We start from the raw sequence: 16,672 nt of genomic DNA, 5'->3' as shown, positions 1-16,672 counted from the left end.
TGGTCCAATATTTTTTTTAACCAAAGTTCACTGTGAAGTTTCCTTGGATAACAAGAGTTTTGGTATTAGGCATTCACACTTCTTCAATAGTCACTGGAAAGAATGCATCTCACATTTAATATGGTATACCACATTCATTCAACTTTCAACAAACATTTATTGAGCATCTACTGGGTTTTGGGCCCTGAGAACAAGACGGCCCTCATCCCTGATTTTATAGAGCTTATGGTCTAGAAGGCGAGACAAGACTGACATAAAATAACTATACAATGGGATGCTTAATTACAAATGTGGTGAGAAGACTGGCTACAGTATGGAGCAAAAATCAGAGAAAAGAATCAATGCAGGGAGACCAGTTAACAACTATTGCAGTGACATCAACGAGAAGTAATGTATTCTGTGCTACAGTGCTGTGCAGTATATTGAGAGGAATAGGTGGATTTAAGAGTAATTTGGGGCACAAAATCATTACTACTTAACCTTGGCCAGGATATGGGATAAGGAAAAAGTAGATGAAAAGATGTCTCCGAGTTTTGATTTGGCAATATTAAAGTCCTATTATGTAAAGAGGTGCAATAGTATTAAAAATAATAATTTAACATGGATTTTCTATTCTGAAAGATGTATGTGGCCTCAGGCACACTAATGCCCTTGCTGTTCCTAGAAACTGCCAGGCCTCCTTCCACCTCAGGGCCTTTGCAAGTGTGGTTTCTTCTGCCTGAAATACTTTCCCTCCAGTTATTATTATGGCTTATTCTTTCACTTCCTTGGAGTCTTTCTTTAAATATCATGTTTTCAGGCCTTTCTTGTGCACCCTATCAGAAGTACAGTTTCCCATTACAGTGTCCAAAGTCTCTTCCTTGGCTTTATTTTTCTCCTTCACACTTAGCACTTTCTTATGTAATTTTTTAATATCATTTTTGGGGGGCTTTCTTTTCCTTCTAAGATGTACATATCATGAAGGTAAGAATTTCAGGATTTGTTGTCTGTTTGGTTCAGTGATGTTTTCAGTACCTAGAACACAATATAACACTTAAAAGGTTCTCAATAAATACCTGTGGAATAAATGCCTGAGTAAATGATGATGCTACTTTGAGTTTCTGGAATTATTTAAGAACTGGAAGCTAGCTCACCATGTTATTTTAAAGATGCCAAGGTTAATGTTAGAATGAACATTTCATTATTGATCCTTAATATTATCTGTAAAAATTCAAAATTCAGCTCATTATCCTCTATTTTAAAAAATTAATTTTTAGAATTATTAAAAATAATAAAGTCGAGACTTGCGGTCAAGATAGCGGGTAGGTAAACGCGGTATCACGTCCTCCCACAACCACATCAAAGTTACAACTAAACTACAGAACAACCACCATTCAAAACCGCCTGACATCGAGCTGAATGAAGTCCTACAGCTATGGAATTAAAGCAGCAGCCACATCAGACTGGTAGGAGGGGGGAGGGGACAGGCTGGTCCCACACCCACGTGTGGCGGAGAAAAATCAGGAGGACACCTCGGCTGGGAAGGTCCTTCCTGAGGACTGAGGGGTCCCCGTCCCACACCAGGCGCCCCGCTCAGGGCTCCAGTGCCAGGAAGAGAATCCCCATCACTTCTGCCTGGAAACACCAGCGGGAACTGAGGCTGAGGGAGGCTGAGGGGCTGGAGCCCCAGGCAGCTCCTTAAAGGGCCCGCGCACGGACTTATCGGACTCTCTCCCTCTAAGCTCGGAGGGGAGGCAGCTCGAGGGGCACCAGAGACACACAGGGAAGAACTGAGCTGTTTGGACTGGAGCGAGGGCTGGAGAGGGGGCTTTCTCCGGGACAGACGTGCTGTCAGAGGCCTTTGTTCCTTTGGTGAGCCCTTCCCCGGGGCGGCAGACAGTCGCCATATCTGGGACTCCAGCAACCTGGCTCACACTGGTAGCCCCGCCCTGGTGACTCCCTGAGGCCCCACCCAACTTTCAGGCCACCCAAGCTGTTGCCACTTGCTTAACCATAGGATTGGCCGGTCTTGGATCCTGCTTCAGGTTTTTCCTAAATTCTTTCAAACAAGCAGCATCTGGTCTTAGCGAGCCCCATACCTCTCGTTAAGTAATACACTGAAACAAACACAGGGAGGCAGCCAAAATGAGGAGACAAAGAAACAGGTCCCAAATGAAAGAACAGAACAAAACCCCAAGAAAAGAACTAAGCGAAATGGAGATAAGCAACCTAAAAGATACTGAGTTCAAAATACTGCTTATATGGATGCTCAATGAACTTAGTGAGAACCTCGGTGAACTTAGGGAGGGCCTCAAGAGCATAAAAAAGGACCAGTTAGAAATCATGGATACACAGTTAGAATTGAAGGAGGCATTAACTGAAATAAAGAATAATTTACACAGCTTCAATACTAAAGTACGTAAATCCAAGGAGCAAACCATCGATTTGGAATATAAGGATGCAAAAAAATGCCCAATCAGAACAGCAAAAAGAAAAAAGAATCCAAAAAAATGAGGATAGTGTAAGGAGCCTCTGGGACAACTTCAAGCATGCCAACATTCGCATCTTGGGGGTGCCAGAAGGAGAAGAGAGAGAACAAGAAATCGAAAACCTGTTTGAAACAATCATGGCAGAAAACTTTCCTAACTTGGTGAAGGAAACAGACATACAAGTCCAGGAAGCACAGAGAGTCCCAAACAAGATGAACCCCAAGAGGCCCACACCAAGACACATCATCATCAAAATGCAAAAGGTTCAAGACAAAGAGAGAATCTTAAAAGCAGCAAGAGAAAGGCAGCTAGTTACCTACAAGGAACTTCCCATTAGGCTGTCAGCTGATTTCTCAAAAGAAACTTTGTAGGCCAGAAGGGAGTGGCAAGAAATATTCAGAGTGATGAAAAGCAACAACCTACAACCAAGATTACTCTATCCTGCAAAGCTGTCATTTAGAATCGATGGCCATATAAAGAATTTCCCAGACAAGAAAAAGTTAAAGGAGTTCATCACCACCAAACCGTTATTATATGAAATGATGAAGGGTCTTTTTGAAGAAAAGATAAAATATATGAACAAACAAAATGGCAATGAATACATATGTATGAACAATGGAATCTACAAACAAAATGAACAGGTAGAACAGAAACATTCTCATGGATACAGAGAACATTTTGTTGGTTGCCAGTTGGGAGGGGGGTTAGGGGAATGGGTGAAAGAGGTGAAGAGATTAAGAAGCACAAATTCATTGCTAGACTGACAAACCTCAAAGGAAAAGGGGTTGGGGGGTGGGAAGAAATAAACCAAAGAACTTATATGCATAACCAACGGACACAGACAATAGTGTGGGAAAAGGTGGGAGGGGGGCGGGAGTGGGGAGGAGGGGGTCAATGGGGGAAAAATGTGGAACATCTGTAATACATTCTACATTCAACAATAAAGATTAAAAAAAAAATAAAGTCAATTATAGGAGAATACAAAAATATGATAAAATGCCGCATAACTTTCCAAATTTAATGGTCTCAAATTTTCAACAGTGTATTTATATAAATACACATAATTTGCATTGAATTATTTCATATAAATAATTTAAAAGTTCAAACACTTTAAATTTCAATTCTGATGTGATAAAACCAAGGTGTGGAAGGGAGTGTTAAGTAAAATTACCATTTTCCTGTTGTGCAACAAAGTTTAAAGCTAAAAACAACACCAAAAGACTAAGGTATATAAAATTGCATACTTGTAGACAAAGAATTACTTATTAAATAAAAATTATAGAACCTGATTTTATAGCTCAGCCATTAGAAGTTGATATTAGAAGCCCTCTATGCCAGATGTGTGTGATATGAGGACTTCTGACTCTAGTTCTGGAAAATATGAAAGTTGGACTATAAGAAGCCCTGGCCGGTTTGGCTCAGCGGTTAGAGCGTTGGCCTGCGGTCCGGAGAGACCCGGGTTCGGTTCCCGCTGGGGGCATGTACCTCGGTTGCAGTTTGTCCCCGGCCCTGGTTGGTCGTGCGGGTGGCAGCCACTCGATGTGTCCCTTTCACATCGATGTTTCTCTCTCTCTCTCCCTCCTGCTCTATCTGAACAAAGAATGAAAAAGTGTCCTCGGGTGAGGATTAAAAAAAAAAAAAAAAAAAAAAAAAGAAAGTTGGACTATAAGAAGCTGAATATCTCTGATATGCAGTGTTCCTCAATTCAAAGACTCCATATAGAACTAAGAGACAGAAATTAGACTGCTTTATTTCTAGAATATAAGAATATACTTCATAGGTTCTAGTGTGATAGATTTATCTAAATATGTTTTTTAACAAGATGCTAGGGTAACAATGAATGGGAAAGTAATAGGCTGACAAATCTAGAAGATTCTTTAAATCAAAGAGGAGTACTACTGAACAGGAGTTTCTTGTGGAGGTGCCACCATCTTTAGTCCAGCTGACCGGACAACAACTGACTGCTCCATGAATGAAGAATTACATAATTCACAAGGCAATCCATCAAATCCACAGAAGTGGCCTTGCGGAGGCCATGATCCACCTAAGTACTCGATCTAATAATCTATAGATTACCTCCTTATGAAACTACCTCATTAGTAACTTTCAACTACCACAATTTCAACAGAAATTGTGCTGTGTATACTGATATTCATAAGGCTAATGGAGAAAATAAACAAGAGACCTGTCAAAACATCTATACATATTTCATATCAATATGCCTATAAGAAACACACAAACAAGGTATAAAGTGCCATTCATTGAGTTGTTGCCCAAATGTTTTTATGATATGCATGCAGATAAATTATTTATTTTCCTACCTTTGTTTAATCAAACAACTGTGTTCTTAAAAAACTGATGAGATTTATTCTAAAATGTAGATTTAGATATAATGTAGCTTAGGGAGCTAACTATATTTAGATAGTTTCAAATTAATGCACTTAATAAGATAGTCTTACATTTGCCTTGAATTAAATTAGCCAAGATCATTATCTATAGTGAATCCAGGATTGCACATATTCTTTCCAACAGAATGAATTTGTTTTAGCTAAAAAGATTAACTTTATTTCTTTCAGTCAGTTTCCTCATATGCTCAGCTAGCTTATCTATGACATTAGGCATTGATTTGCCTCACTGAACTAAGCCACTGACCAGAGCCTCTTTGCCAATAGAAAGCTGAACTAAAAGGAGAGATGACAGCTATAAGCGCAAAACCTTATGTTCAGAAGATCAAAAACTGTTCAAATTAGGGCAGATAATAAAGCTTTTCAACTTGGAAAGATGTTGAATTCTTGACTCATATATCTTTTATTATACATTTCCTCTCCCAATGCTTAGTGATTGTGCGAACATTAAAACAATAACACTTTTAAAATTCTGTCATTTACATCCAATCTAACCACTCCAAATTGTTTGATAATAGAGCCTATGCAGAGAATTAAGGTTACATCTACAAATGTACTCCCATCTTCATCAGTAAGAATTGTGTGACTATCTTTCTCACTACCTACAGACCATGTATCTGTATTGCAAAACTTGGCTCCTACAGAAAGTATTGCTATTGTCCCGTCCTCTTCAATGATTCTGGGTTGACTATTGTCCATTCAAATGTCCTAGGATAACCAATTTACAATTGGGAACCACACACCTGTGGCTTCAATTGCCCCCCAGCGCAAAAGTACATTTTGCATTTCCAATCAGATCACAAAGATTTTTTGCATATCATCTTGACAATTTCTAAGACGTTTTAGCAAAATATTTTCCTAGTCATTCTATAAAGTGGGAACTCTAACAATTCAGTCAAAATGTCCAGTTGAACATGTACAGAAAAAGAACCTCTCTGCTCTCCCTGTATTTGAGATCATACACTCTAAGGAGGCTTTTTAGGGGGCAGTGTTCACGTGTTGAGTGATATATTTTTCCTACAAAAACAGTTCAACTGCAGTGCATGTCAATTTCCCAACTCACTTCCTTCTATAATTTAAATACATCGATACCATCTATGACAAAAATAGAAGGTAAGTATATTCCTTCCATCTGTTTCTTATCTTGGTGAGGATACACCTCTAGCTTAGTCAACAAAAGTTACTTCATAACTCCACTGTTATACATTTTTTTCTAAGTTATCTGAAACTCAGATAGGATCATTTTACAGTAGGTTAACAGTTCCCTTAGTAGACTGGAGATTTTCTTTAAATGACATTGTGATTTTGAGAATATTTTTGTTCTTTTTATAATGTTTCTGTCATATATGTTTACTAGTCTTTAATTATCATAACCTCTAGGACAGTTTTAGTTCAGTTCAAAAGAATAAGACGTTTTTATACAAATTTTATGAATTAACAAATGTAGTAGAAGTCAATTAAAATTAGATATAGAAATATTCACAACCAGATATGATAAAGAAGTCAAAAGACAAAAAAAAAAGTTTTCATATTTTTCAGGTTGGTTTAAGTGAGTCCAGCAAAGTTGAGGCTAAAACCAGGCTTTTTGTCTCTCTACCTTGAGGAGTACTTTGAATAAAATCATATATTATAAAATTTCTATGTCAAACTATATATTTAAGTTTTCTTTTTAGTTTTAATAAAATATCATGAAAATAATCTATATATTCTTGTTATTCTAAGAAGAAACACATTCTTTTAAGTATCAATATCTTCCAAAATATAAGAAGTAAACCCCATGAGAATACTAGGACATGGGCATATTTATAAAGATAATTGATGTTAAATATATATAATATTACTTTATTATAAGGTGTCTCACCAAAAGCTAAAATAGTAAACGTTAAATTGTTACAAACTTGATTTTATTCACCTTTAAAAATTATTTATGTATAAATATAAAATATGACATTTGGATAATTCTGGAAGGCCCAAAATATTTCTTTTCCTTGGATGTGCAAAACTCTGATGGATGGAAGAACAGTAAAACATTTTTTGGAGTTATAGGCTTAAATTTGCTACCATTTTTTTTTTCCTAAAAAAAAGTTTTCCTGTAGCCCTTATTTTCAATAATATCTTTCTATGATTAGAGTATTATAGAATGTTAGAGGTGCTCTATAAAAGACACATTGAGTGTGCCTTCCCTAATTTTGGGTTGACTTTTCTTAATTTCTTGGGCTTTCTTGAATAGGATGTTGATGAGATAGCTAGCAAAGAATTCTGTTGCTAAAAGAAGGAGCAACACAATTTTTGTTCCAATAGAGACTCAGAATCCTTGATAACTTCATATTTTGTTAAGATCTTTCTTCTAAACCTGCCTAAAAATACATTTTCTTTGCATGAAGAGGGATACCAGAATCAGTGGCAGAAAATATAAGAGACAAGAAAAAGGGTGGCAGACAAGAATACTACGGCTAAAAGGAAAGGCTTCCTTGGGATATTGAAGGCATTACAAGTTTGTCATGTACAAAAAAACCTATTGCTTCCTTTCTTCTTTCTTCAATTATAAGAAAAGCCAAACTATCTTACGAGTAGATAGATATCTATCACAGGGAAATATTAAATGATATTTTTATTATCTCATTCCAGGCGAATTGCTTTGTCCAAACATACAGTGGATAAGGAAGATCTGGGTGAAGGCGGAACTCAAAGATCCCTGGTCGGAAAAGATGTGAATGTTTGCTCTGAAGCTGGAGTTAAGAGTTAATAGGTAGAGCTTAACTAATAACTCTATTCATACAATTAATCTCAAATAGGATTCTAATGCAACAATTTTATTCATCAGAACTATAGAGAACTGTCTATTATTATCAACATGCATATCCGCCCTTCGCAACGTTTAGGCAACAGCAGCCAGAGAAGAAACTTGGGAAACCACGCCCTGACTGGGAGTGAACATGGGAAATGGTAGAAGATGTCACAGGAAATCCTTGGAAAAGAAGGGAGGAGAGGAACATGGAATCACTAAAATACAGTCAGATGAACCCAGAGTCAGGATCTAAAATGAAACCCTCAACTTTATATCAGAAATGTAATTTTAATCTCTTAAAATCTACAAGGCAATAAAGATACATTTAGAAAAGATCTGGTAGGCAACCAAATGAGTTTTTCTTATATGGGGAAATCAATTTTTATCCAATAATAACCAGGAGAAATGGATGTGTCGTGACTTTCATTATATTTTAGAAACTAGCTTTCTAAGGTAAGGTCCATACTCTTGGCAATAAATTATAACCAGTAACTGCACCTCCCTTTTTTTGTAAGAACTGTTAGTTTATAATATGAGGAAGGCATCATAATGATCAGTGGAATTTTACACCTGGCAGCAAACACGTATTCATATAACTCTTACCTGTCCCCCTTTAGGCTGGTATTTGATGTTGTCTGTTGACCCGATTTTGGATTTGACATTCTTCAGGTCTGGCAGTGGTTGGTTAATAAGCCGAAGCTGCTTAGGAGTAGCAGGAGATTTTGGAGGAGTACGTATGATGGCGACTTTCTTCTCGCTGGGCACCAACATGGCAGATTTGGGGGTTCCTGGTGTGTGAGGGGTCCTGGGATAGCTAGGGGTCCCAGGAGTGCCGGGGGTGCGTGAAGAGTAGCTTGGTGGGGTGCCAGGGGTGATGGCAGTTGATCCAGGGGTAGTGGGTGTTGAAGTGCCACTTTTTCCTGCTCTGCGAATTGGCTCTGACCCTACATTAACAAATTAAAGGCAAAACCCAAAATTCGAGTAAGAAAGTGCTCCTTGAGGTATCCTTCTTCCCTTAACTCTTAGAACTCCCAACACATTAAGTTTCTAAAGCATTTAGAATATGAATTACAACAACGCTCAAAAAGTTGAACCTCCTTTTTTTTAGGCTCATAACCTGATACATTTTTTTGAACATATATTGCTATTTATGCAAGAGTAAAGCTTTGGTTTTCCTGATTTGTTCTTCTTAATTCTAGTATGAGTGTCAACAATTATTTTTTTACCTGGGTAATCATTAAGGCATTCAGATCTGCCTTTAGTTGCAAGGAGAGTCTTCCCTTAATATCTTATGTAGGTTCATATTTACTGGAGATACCTTGAATGGCATGCAGACCATTCATTCTTTGGTGCAGTAAGTTCATTCGGAAATCCAGGTGCACATACAATGTAAAACTGTGATCTAAACCACACAATTTTGAACTGTGTAGAAAGTTATTTATTGACTTGCATTTCAATGGTACCCCCTTGGCTTACATGGAGGAACACTGTGAGTTGCAAATGTATTTAATGAAAGCTGGTCAATGATGTCAGACATTGTCTACAATATCATGTTTTCTTTATAAGGAAATCTGTCTAAATTCTAATACCAAAAAAAAGTCCACTTCTCTCCTTAGACGTTTTAACATTATATTCACAGTAAATCTTGTACCTGTTTGTGTTTTCTCCTCTACCTTCATTACTAGTTTGGTAGTTTGAAGTCAAATCAATAATTCCTCACTGTTAATTATTCAGGATATTGCAAAATGCATTTTTTTTGCCTCAACTTGACATTAGCCTCAATTTATCATGGAATTCCTTTCCCACATTTTCCTATACTATGTTTCTCTCATATTATCCTTTCAAATGTGTTTTCGAATAACATTTAAAGTTTTTGAAAGAATGATATAAATAAAAGCATACCTTACAAATTTCAAAGCACTTTTGTGAATACCAAATACTGGATAACCAAGAAAATCCCCAAAACACTTGCAATAGTTAGAGGTAGCTCTTACTATCTCTAATGATAAAATAAGAACATTGAGGCTCGTTTAGCCAGATAATACTAAATTCTAAACCAGCCCTGGCCGGTTTGGCTCAGCGGTTAGAGCGTCGGCCTGCGGTCCCGAGAGACCCGGGTTCGGTTCCCGCTAAGGGCATGTACCTCGGTTGCAGTTTGTCCCCGGCTCTGGTCAGTCGTGCGGGTGGCAGCCACTCGATGTGTCCCTTCACGTAGATGTTTCTCTCTCTCTCTGTTCCTCTCTCCCCCTCCTACTCTACCTGAACAAAAAATGGAAAAATGTCCTCAAGGGAGGATAAAAAAATAAAATAAAATAAATTCTAAGCCAGACATGATACTTAGCTTCTTAATATTTGCTTAACTTTTCCTAAACAAAAAAATATTTTCTCTTAGTATAATACACTGATTCCATTTTATAAAACACTTATCTACATTGTTTACATTTATTATACAAATTCTTTTACTTTTTTGCTATTTCATTGGAAGGGCATGATTTTTACTTTTATTTTTTACCACTGAGTACGTGTACTTTGTAAAAATCAATGAATCATCCAGAAATCTTATAGAGGATGAAAATATGACTCATTAATTTTAAACCCAATGACATGGAAGGGATCTTAGAGTCATCCAAAGCAACTGATCACCAGCGCAGGGAGTTCTTCCTTGGAAGGGAACAATGAATCTGCCCAAATATTTACAATTAGGAAGCTCAGCAAAGCTTCTCAGGTACTTGCAGTACACAGACGACATGAAGCTACTCAGTGGTCTGGGTTTGATCACCTGGAGCAACAGAACAATTTACTTCCTCTTTCACTGAACAGTTTTCACATATCAAGTAAAAGCTGTCCTGTGTCCCTTTGGTCTTGTAACATAAGGGCAAAACCGGTAAACTCTTCAACTGACAATATGAAATGAGATATGAGAAGACTGTAGTGATAAATTACTGTGCATTCTGTGATTTTTATTGCTTTGTACAAAATGGCATTTTGAAACCAGGATGATCCATACCCACCTTGCCTTTCTGTAGCTTCTGTGCTGCAAAGTTTGTTTATGGGCCAAGTTTTTGATGCAGGCTTGAGTTAGTCACTATGTCCTTTGAAAAACCTTATTTTTCTGCCCCAAATGTTTTCTCTATGACTTCCTCATCTCTGAGTAACTCAGGTCATTTCAGAGATGGATCTGTCCTGTATCACGTGTCACTGTACTCAGCTCTGGCACCTTTCCAGGGTCCGAGCACAGGAGGTACTCAACAGATTTTCCTTTTTTAATGGTTCCAGCTGGATTCAGAATGTATCAAAGTGTGCTGGGGTTGCTGTTTTCTCTCTACTTTATAGAGCTTAAGCTAAAGTAATACTCTAGATGTGTTTAACAATTTTTACCTAAAAAATAAAAAAATTTTTAAGAGTAAAAGCCATTTCTATACTTTTAGAAAAAGGCTTTAAGGTTTGGAAAACTGAAGGATAAAGGTTTTGAGTTACATCTGGAGAATGAGGGAAAAAAATCACAAATATGATGCTGTTAACACTGCTGTTCAATAGATGTAATCAATTTTTATTGCAATAAATTTTATGTCCTAGTTATAAAAATAACAAATTTGAGTGTTTCCTAAATGTTCTAAAATTAAAAGGGTTAAATCCAAGATACTAAAACAATGAAAAATATTTATGATTTTATTAAATGATGCTTTTTTTTCTCTTGTCAGCTACTCAGTGACAATGTCTATCCCTCCTTTTGGGCTAAATGAACTTGGAGCATATCACTGTTTCTTTGAAATCTTTTCAATAGCTGTGCAAACTGCCAGAACATTCTTGTATGCAGTTAAAAAGATGACAGGCAAATTATACACTCCTCTAATTGTCCCTGAGCCACTATTGCTATGTAGAGATCAAACTAACCTTATGTCCTTAGAGTATCAGAGCATGTTATGTTCATTACCAAATAAAACAATGTAACATGCTTACGTAAGTCAAGTTAGAAAGTCAAAATAGAATTGACTCAAAATGTAAAAGCAATTTATATACAAATACATTTTAAGGGGCAGATCACGGTGGCTTGAAGCTGTGCGTTTATGGAGGAAGTACCATTTTGCTTCCATAGCAACAAACACAAGCATGATTCATGGTGTGCCTCTGGAGAGCACTTGATGCCTCTGTCTTGTCTTAACACCCCCGGGGTTACACCCCAGTCCAGGTATCCGGAGTTAAAGTCTTTTTCTCTAGAGATCACTAACTCTGCATTCTTTGCAATTTCATTGGAACACTTAATCTTCGCTAGGGTAAAAAAGAATTTCAGTGATTTCAAAGTGTTCCTAGCATTTATTTCAAAGGATGTTAATACTTCATGAAAGTAAATGATGCAGAACACAATTGCTCTAATTATAATAAACACTTTCATTGTAGACAAAACCACTGTTTAAATGTCATGCAAAATAGTCACATTTCAAGTGGGCCAATTATTAAATACTTAAAAAATAAGAGGTGAAGTCAACCATAATGTGATAATAGTGGCAATTCCCACCATTTTGTAATAAATTTTAAACAGATACTATTTTTCAAATGTTTCCATCATTTTGTAATGGTTTTTAAACTACAGAGATACTGTACTATTTTTCTAGTGATTCTATAGAGCAGTTCTCTAGAACTACTTCTTCCAAATAAATATAGAGAAGACATTAGAGGACAGGTTGTGAAATTATTGGTGGGCTGAAAACCACATTCAACCACTTACTGGCTGTGTAGCACTGGACAATTTACCCTCTCTAAAAGGTCAGTTTTCTCCTTCGTGGATTTAATGAGGTTATTAACACCTAACCATTAGCATTTTAATTAAATTGAGTGAAAACTGTGTCCTAAGATTTTAGCATCTCTATGGGCTCAATAAATGGTAGCTATTTTTGGTGTAATAGAAACATTTATGAAAATAATTTGAACCCATGCTTTACTAGATAGTCTTTGTAGCAATACAATATATAGTAGGTAATGAGTGATTGGAACATTTTTATATTCTTTATTCGTTACAAACACTGTGATAATGTCAAGCAGTTCATGACGGGCCATCAGTCAGAAGAAACTGAAGCCACTACACAGAACATGCTCTGTTTACAGATTGATGGGAAGGCGAATGCTTAACAAATTGAGCAGGATCTTAGGTTTTGATTGTTTACTTTCCAGTTAGGTTTTAGAACTTGGAATTCTAGAGTTAAGTTTACATACACACACACACACACACACACACACACATATATACACACACACATATATATATATATATATTTTTTTTTAAATCCCTGACTACTGGTTTTCTCAATTGCTTCTTTCAAATTCATTTTTACTCTAAACTTAAAAGAAGAAATATATTCTGAGAAAAATGACTTTGTTTCAATCCTATTTAATGCATAATAAAGCAGTCTATACTAATTTCCTCCATGAATCATTTTTTTTTAATCCTCACCCGAGGACATTTTTTTGTTTATTGTTTAGATAGTAGTGGGAGGGAGAGAGAAGAAGAGAGAGAGAGAGAAACATTGACGTGAAAGGGACACATCGAGTGGCTGCCACCTGCATGACCCAACCAGGGCCAGGGACAAACTGCAACCGAGGCACATGCCCCTAGCGGGAACTGAACTCGGGTCTCTCTAGACCGCAGGCCGATGCTCTAACCGCTGAGCCAAACCAGCCAGGGCTCCTCCATGAATCATTTTGATTCAGACAGCTCTTGTGGACCCATGAACAGTCTGGATAGTCTGATTCTTAGGACAAATGTAATGTGATTTTAAGGCATGCTTTGACATATGTAAAGTATGAATACATAAGCTCTACTCCACTCTACTAAGGATTTTTAAAAAAATGATTAGAAAGGAAGCCAAACCAAAATAACCTACTGGTGGTCCGCCACGCTGAAGAGGAGAAGGAACTGTTGAGCGAGAAGGAATTCTCATCTCTGTCTCCTGAGACAGCTCTGCGAGGAGGGAGGATGGAGGAGGGTCTCGGCAGAGAAGAGCGCTTTTCTGGGCTCTTGGTGACTCCGTCCTGATTGGGGAAAACAAAAGGACATTGAGTTCTTGTGACTCCTCATTTTTCATTATACAAGGTGATTACATTGCTCAGGATATTTTCCCTCCTGTGCTGATAGATGAATTCCTTTTAATACACACTACTGAATTTCACATGCATTTAGGCATTTCTACTTCAACACTTAGAATCCATATTCACCTAAAGGTTGTAAACAATATATTACTTCGGATTTACTGTTGATAATTGATGGTGAAGTTCCAGTTCTAAGTGATAACATAAGCAAAATGAATTCACTCAAGTAATTTTCAGTAAATTAGTAATTTTACAGAACACCCTTTATTAACATGATCATCTAGTAATCAGAAGGGAGTGGCAGTAGGGATCGCATGCCTAATGTTCCTGACACTGACCATTGCCACGTACTGTGCACTTAGCGCCAGGAACTGGAAGCAATGTACATCCGTTCATGATTCCATTCTCACCACAAAAAGTCATATGCATTTTATAGCCAAGGAGACAGGTCTAATCAATTTATGTAATATTTTTTCAAGATCACCAAGTTGGTAGGTGGCAGAGGTTAGTATTAAATCCTGATGTGTCTGATGCCAAGTCCAAACTTTCTATTGTATTATATACAACGTAACTTGTTATTGTTAGATTATACAATATTATATATAATGTGATAAATGCAATATTATGTTTGATATACTTTGTATTTGAAATTTTATCAAACATCAAATAAATAGTAAAAATGAACGGTATACCTAGAAAAAGACATTTGCTATTTTTTTAGTGGCTAGACTGTCCATAGCTATTCAAGCTTTTAATTTGTTTTTTTTTTCATAAGGGTCTACTGTTTATATGGCAATTACATTATAATTGAAAGTCTATGCTTTTATTCATTTATTGAACGGTGGCCTGTAACCTTTTCCCAAATTATATTCCTTTCTGCACCTTTGACTGACCTGCTGCCTTACCTTGGTCCCTGATTCTGAGTATGGCAAACGGTCTGCGGAGCCCGCTGAGCTGGGCTGTACTGAAAAACTGTCAGAAAATGTAGTCCTTTTAGTCGGACTAGGGCAGGCTGAGCTGCACCTTGGGGATTTTGTGTTACCCTGTCGGGCAGGAATCTTTGACAAGGTAGAATTCTAGCCATGAAAGAAAACAAACAAAAGCACAAAATAAACCAAACTATGAAGTAAAAGAAAAATTAAAAAATGTATAAACATATAAGAAAATAAATGTATACTTTAAATAAGAACACATGATAAATATTTATAATCGATGATAGAGATGTATATTTATATAAGAACAAGAGACTTTCATTGTATACCTCCTTTTAACTTAAGATATATGAGAATATAAATTAAAATATTCTTTATAGATTCTATGTAAAAGGTTACTGACTAATCCATAGGTCTTACATGTTCCTATCCTGTAAATCTGTTGGAATTGCTCCTTTGATAAACACAGTTCTTAAGATGTATGTATTACAAATATTGTGGTCACATTTCAAGAACTTTAGAACAAGGTATATTTAAAATTTAATAATAAAAAATGTTTAAGTTGAGCAAATATATTTGTAGATTATCTACATTGATTTCATCAGAAAACTGCAAAGTTTATATATGAGTTTATTTTATGAATAAAATGCAAAATGGGGACCAAGTTATACCATAAAACTCATAACACTTTTATGCATAGACTACAGTTTGTATGATGTATTATAAATTCAAAGAATGAGAGCCAGCACTGAAGAGATTGCCCAGAAAAACCACAAGACTGAATTTACAGGTGTTGAGCATCCAGCGGGAGATTGTGGGCAAGTTTAAGTGAGTGGGTTGGATGCGTATGGTTTTGAAAGGAAGCTATGCTGGGAGGCCACATGTCTCATGGGAAACTCCATTAAAAATGCAGACAGGCTTGACAAAGCCAAGGATATTTCATCTTCAAATAATTAATATGATTTAGTTGTTTAAAAATAGCAGATGAAACTGAGATTTTTTTAAAATCTCAAGCTTGAACTTCCACAGCTTCTGGAGCAGAGGCAGAGTATTCCCGGGCTGCACAAATCACTTCCCAATTACAGCCCCAGCACCTGTGTGGGAAGTGTTCACTGGGTCAGCGGAAGTCACTCTTTTCTTTTCACTGATGCTACCTACAAAATGTGTGACTTTAGGAAAGAAAAATGGAGTAATTGGATTGTCACACATTCTATAAGAAAACTACTAATCTGATGCTGAAAATAAAACAAACAAACCAAAAAATCCAAATGAAATAAAGGATCATAGGTCAGGCTCACAACAAAGATCAACTGAAAACCTGGAGATGACTGTTCTGATGGATGGACTGAATACCAGAGAAAAACAAAAGTTTATCTTAGGGTTTGAGGAAACAGGAAAAAATGAGGTTACAAGAAAGGAAAAAAGGGGATGTTAAATGAAAAACAGTCAGAAAGAATGATGGTCTAATTTTCTTCAGGAAGATGAGATGGGTATTTATTTATGAGGAAAAAGTTAATTTTGTGTCAGAAGATGTATATGGCTTCTGTCTTACATGTAAGCATTGAATGCTAATCCCTGTTGAATTAGTCAACGGCCAAGGGACTTGAAAAAAATTTCCTAAAGGTTTTCAAACAATGTACACTGAAAGTCTTTCCCCAAGGGGGGAAAGCTCAAATTCACTTTTGATATCTACTCCCAAAGATTTCCACCTTTCAAATAATAATAATAACTACCACTGTTAAATAAATATTCTGTTCTAGGCAGTACAGTGCGTTATGTTATAAAATTACTATATTCAATGTTTACAATTAGCTTATGATATAGGACTTTTTACTCCTTCCATTATTTTTGGAAAATTAAGACACAGTCAGAAAAGAAAATATAGCTAATACTGGACCTGGTCTGTCTTATAGTCCTGCTCTTAAACACCACAACTCACTAGTTTCTCATCAGAAGCAGAAGGTAAAGAGATACAAATCTTAAAATCACAGTGTT

The 16,672-nt window shown here is 36.6% G+C and overlaps 1 protein-coding gene across 26 annotated transcripts in view; it reads right to left on the bottom strand.

The window, feature by feature from the left end:
* Positions 1-16,672, bottom strand: part of MAP2 (microtubule associated protein 2) — a 283,366-nt gene that overhangs the window by 16,710 nt on the left and 249,984 nt on the right. For 11 of the 26 annotated variants that reach the window (XM_036253799.1, XM_036253801.1, XM_036253800.1 and 8 more), the window contains 2 exons: positions 13,541-13,688; positions 8,265-8,605 (listed from right to left, as the gene is read on the bottom strand). In XM_036253799.1, coding sequence (XP_036109692.1) covers positions 8,265-8,605; positions 13,541-13,688 — 489 coding nt within the window. Of the gene's footprint in view, positions 1-8,264; positions 8,606-13,540; positions 13,689-14,638; positions 14,822-16,672 lie in introns of all 26 variants that reach the window. The other 15 variants (XM_036253788.1, XM_036253789.1, XM_036253793.1 and 12 more) reach the window with 2 other exon arrangements.

This window comes from Molossus molossus, unplaced genomic scaffold, assembly GCF_014108415.1.
Source record: "Molossus molossus isolate mMolMol1 unplaced genomic scaffold, mMolMol1.p scaffold_m16_p_11, whole genome shotgun sequence".
In the NCBI taxonomy this organism is placed as follows: domain Eukaryota; kingdom Metazoa; phylum Chordata; class Mammalia; order Chiroptera; family Molossidae; genus Molossus; species Molossus molossus.
This window is presented reverse-complemented; position numbering and strand designations above follow the sequence as displayed.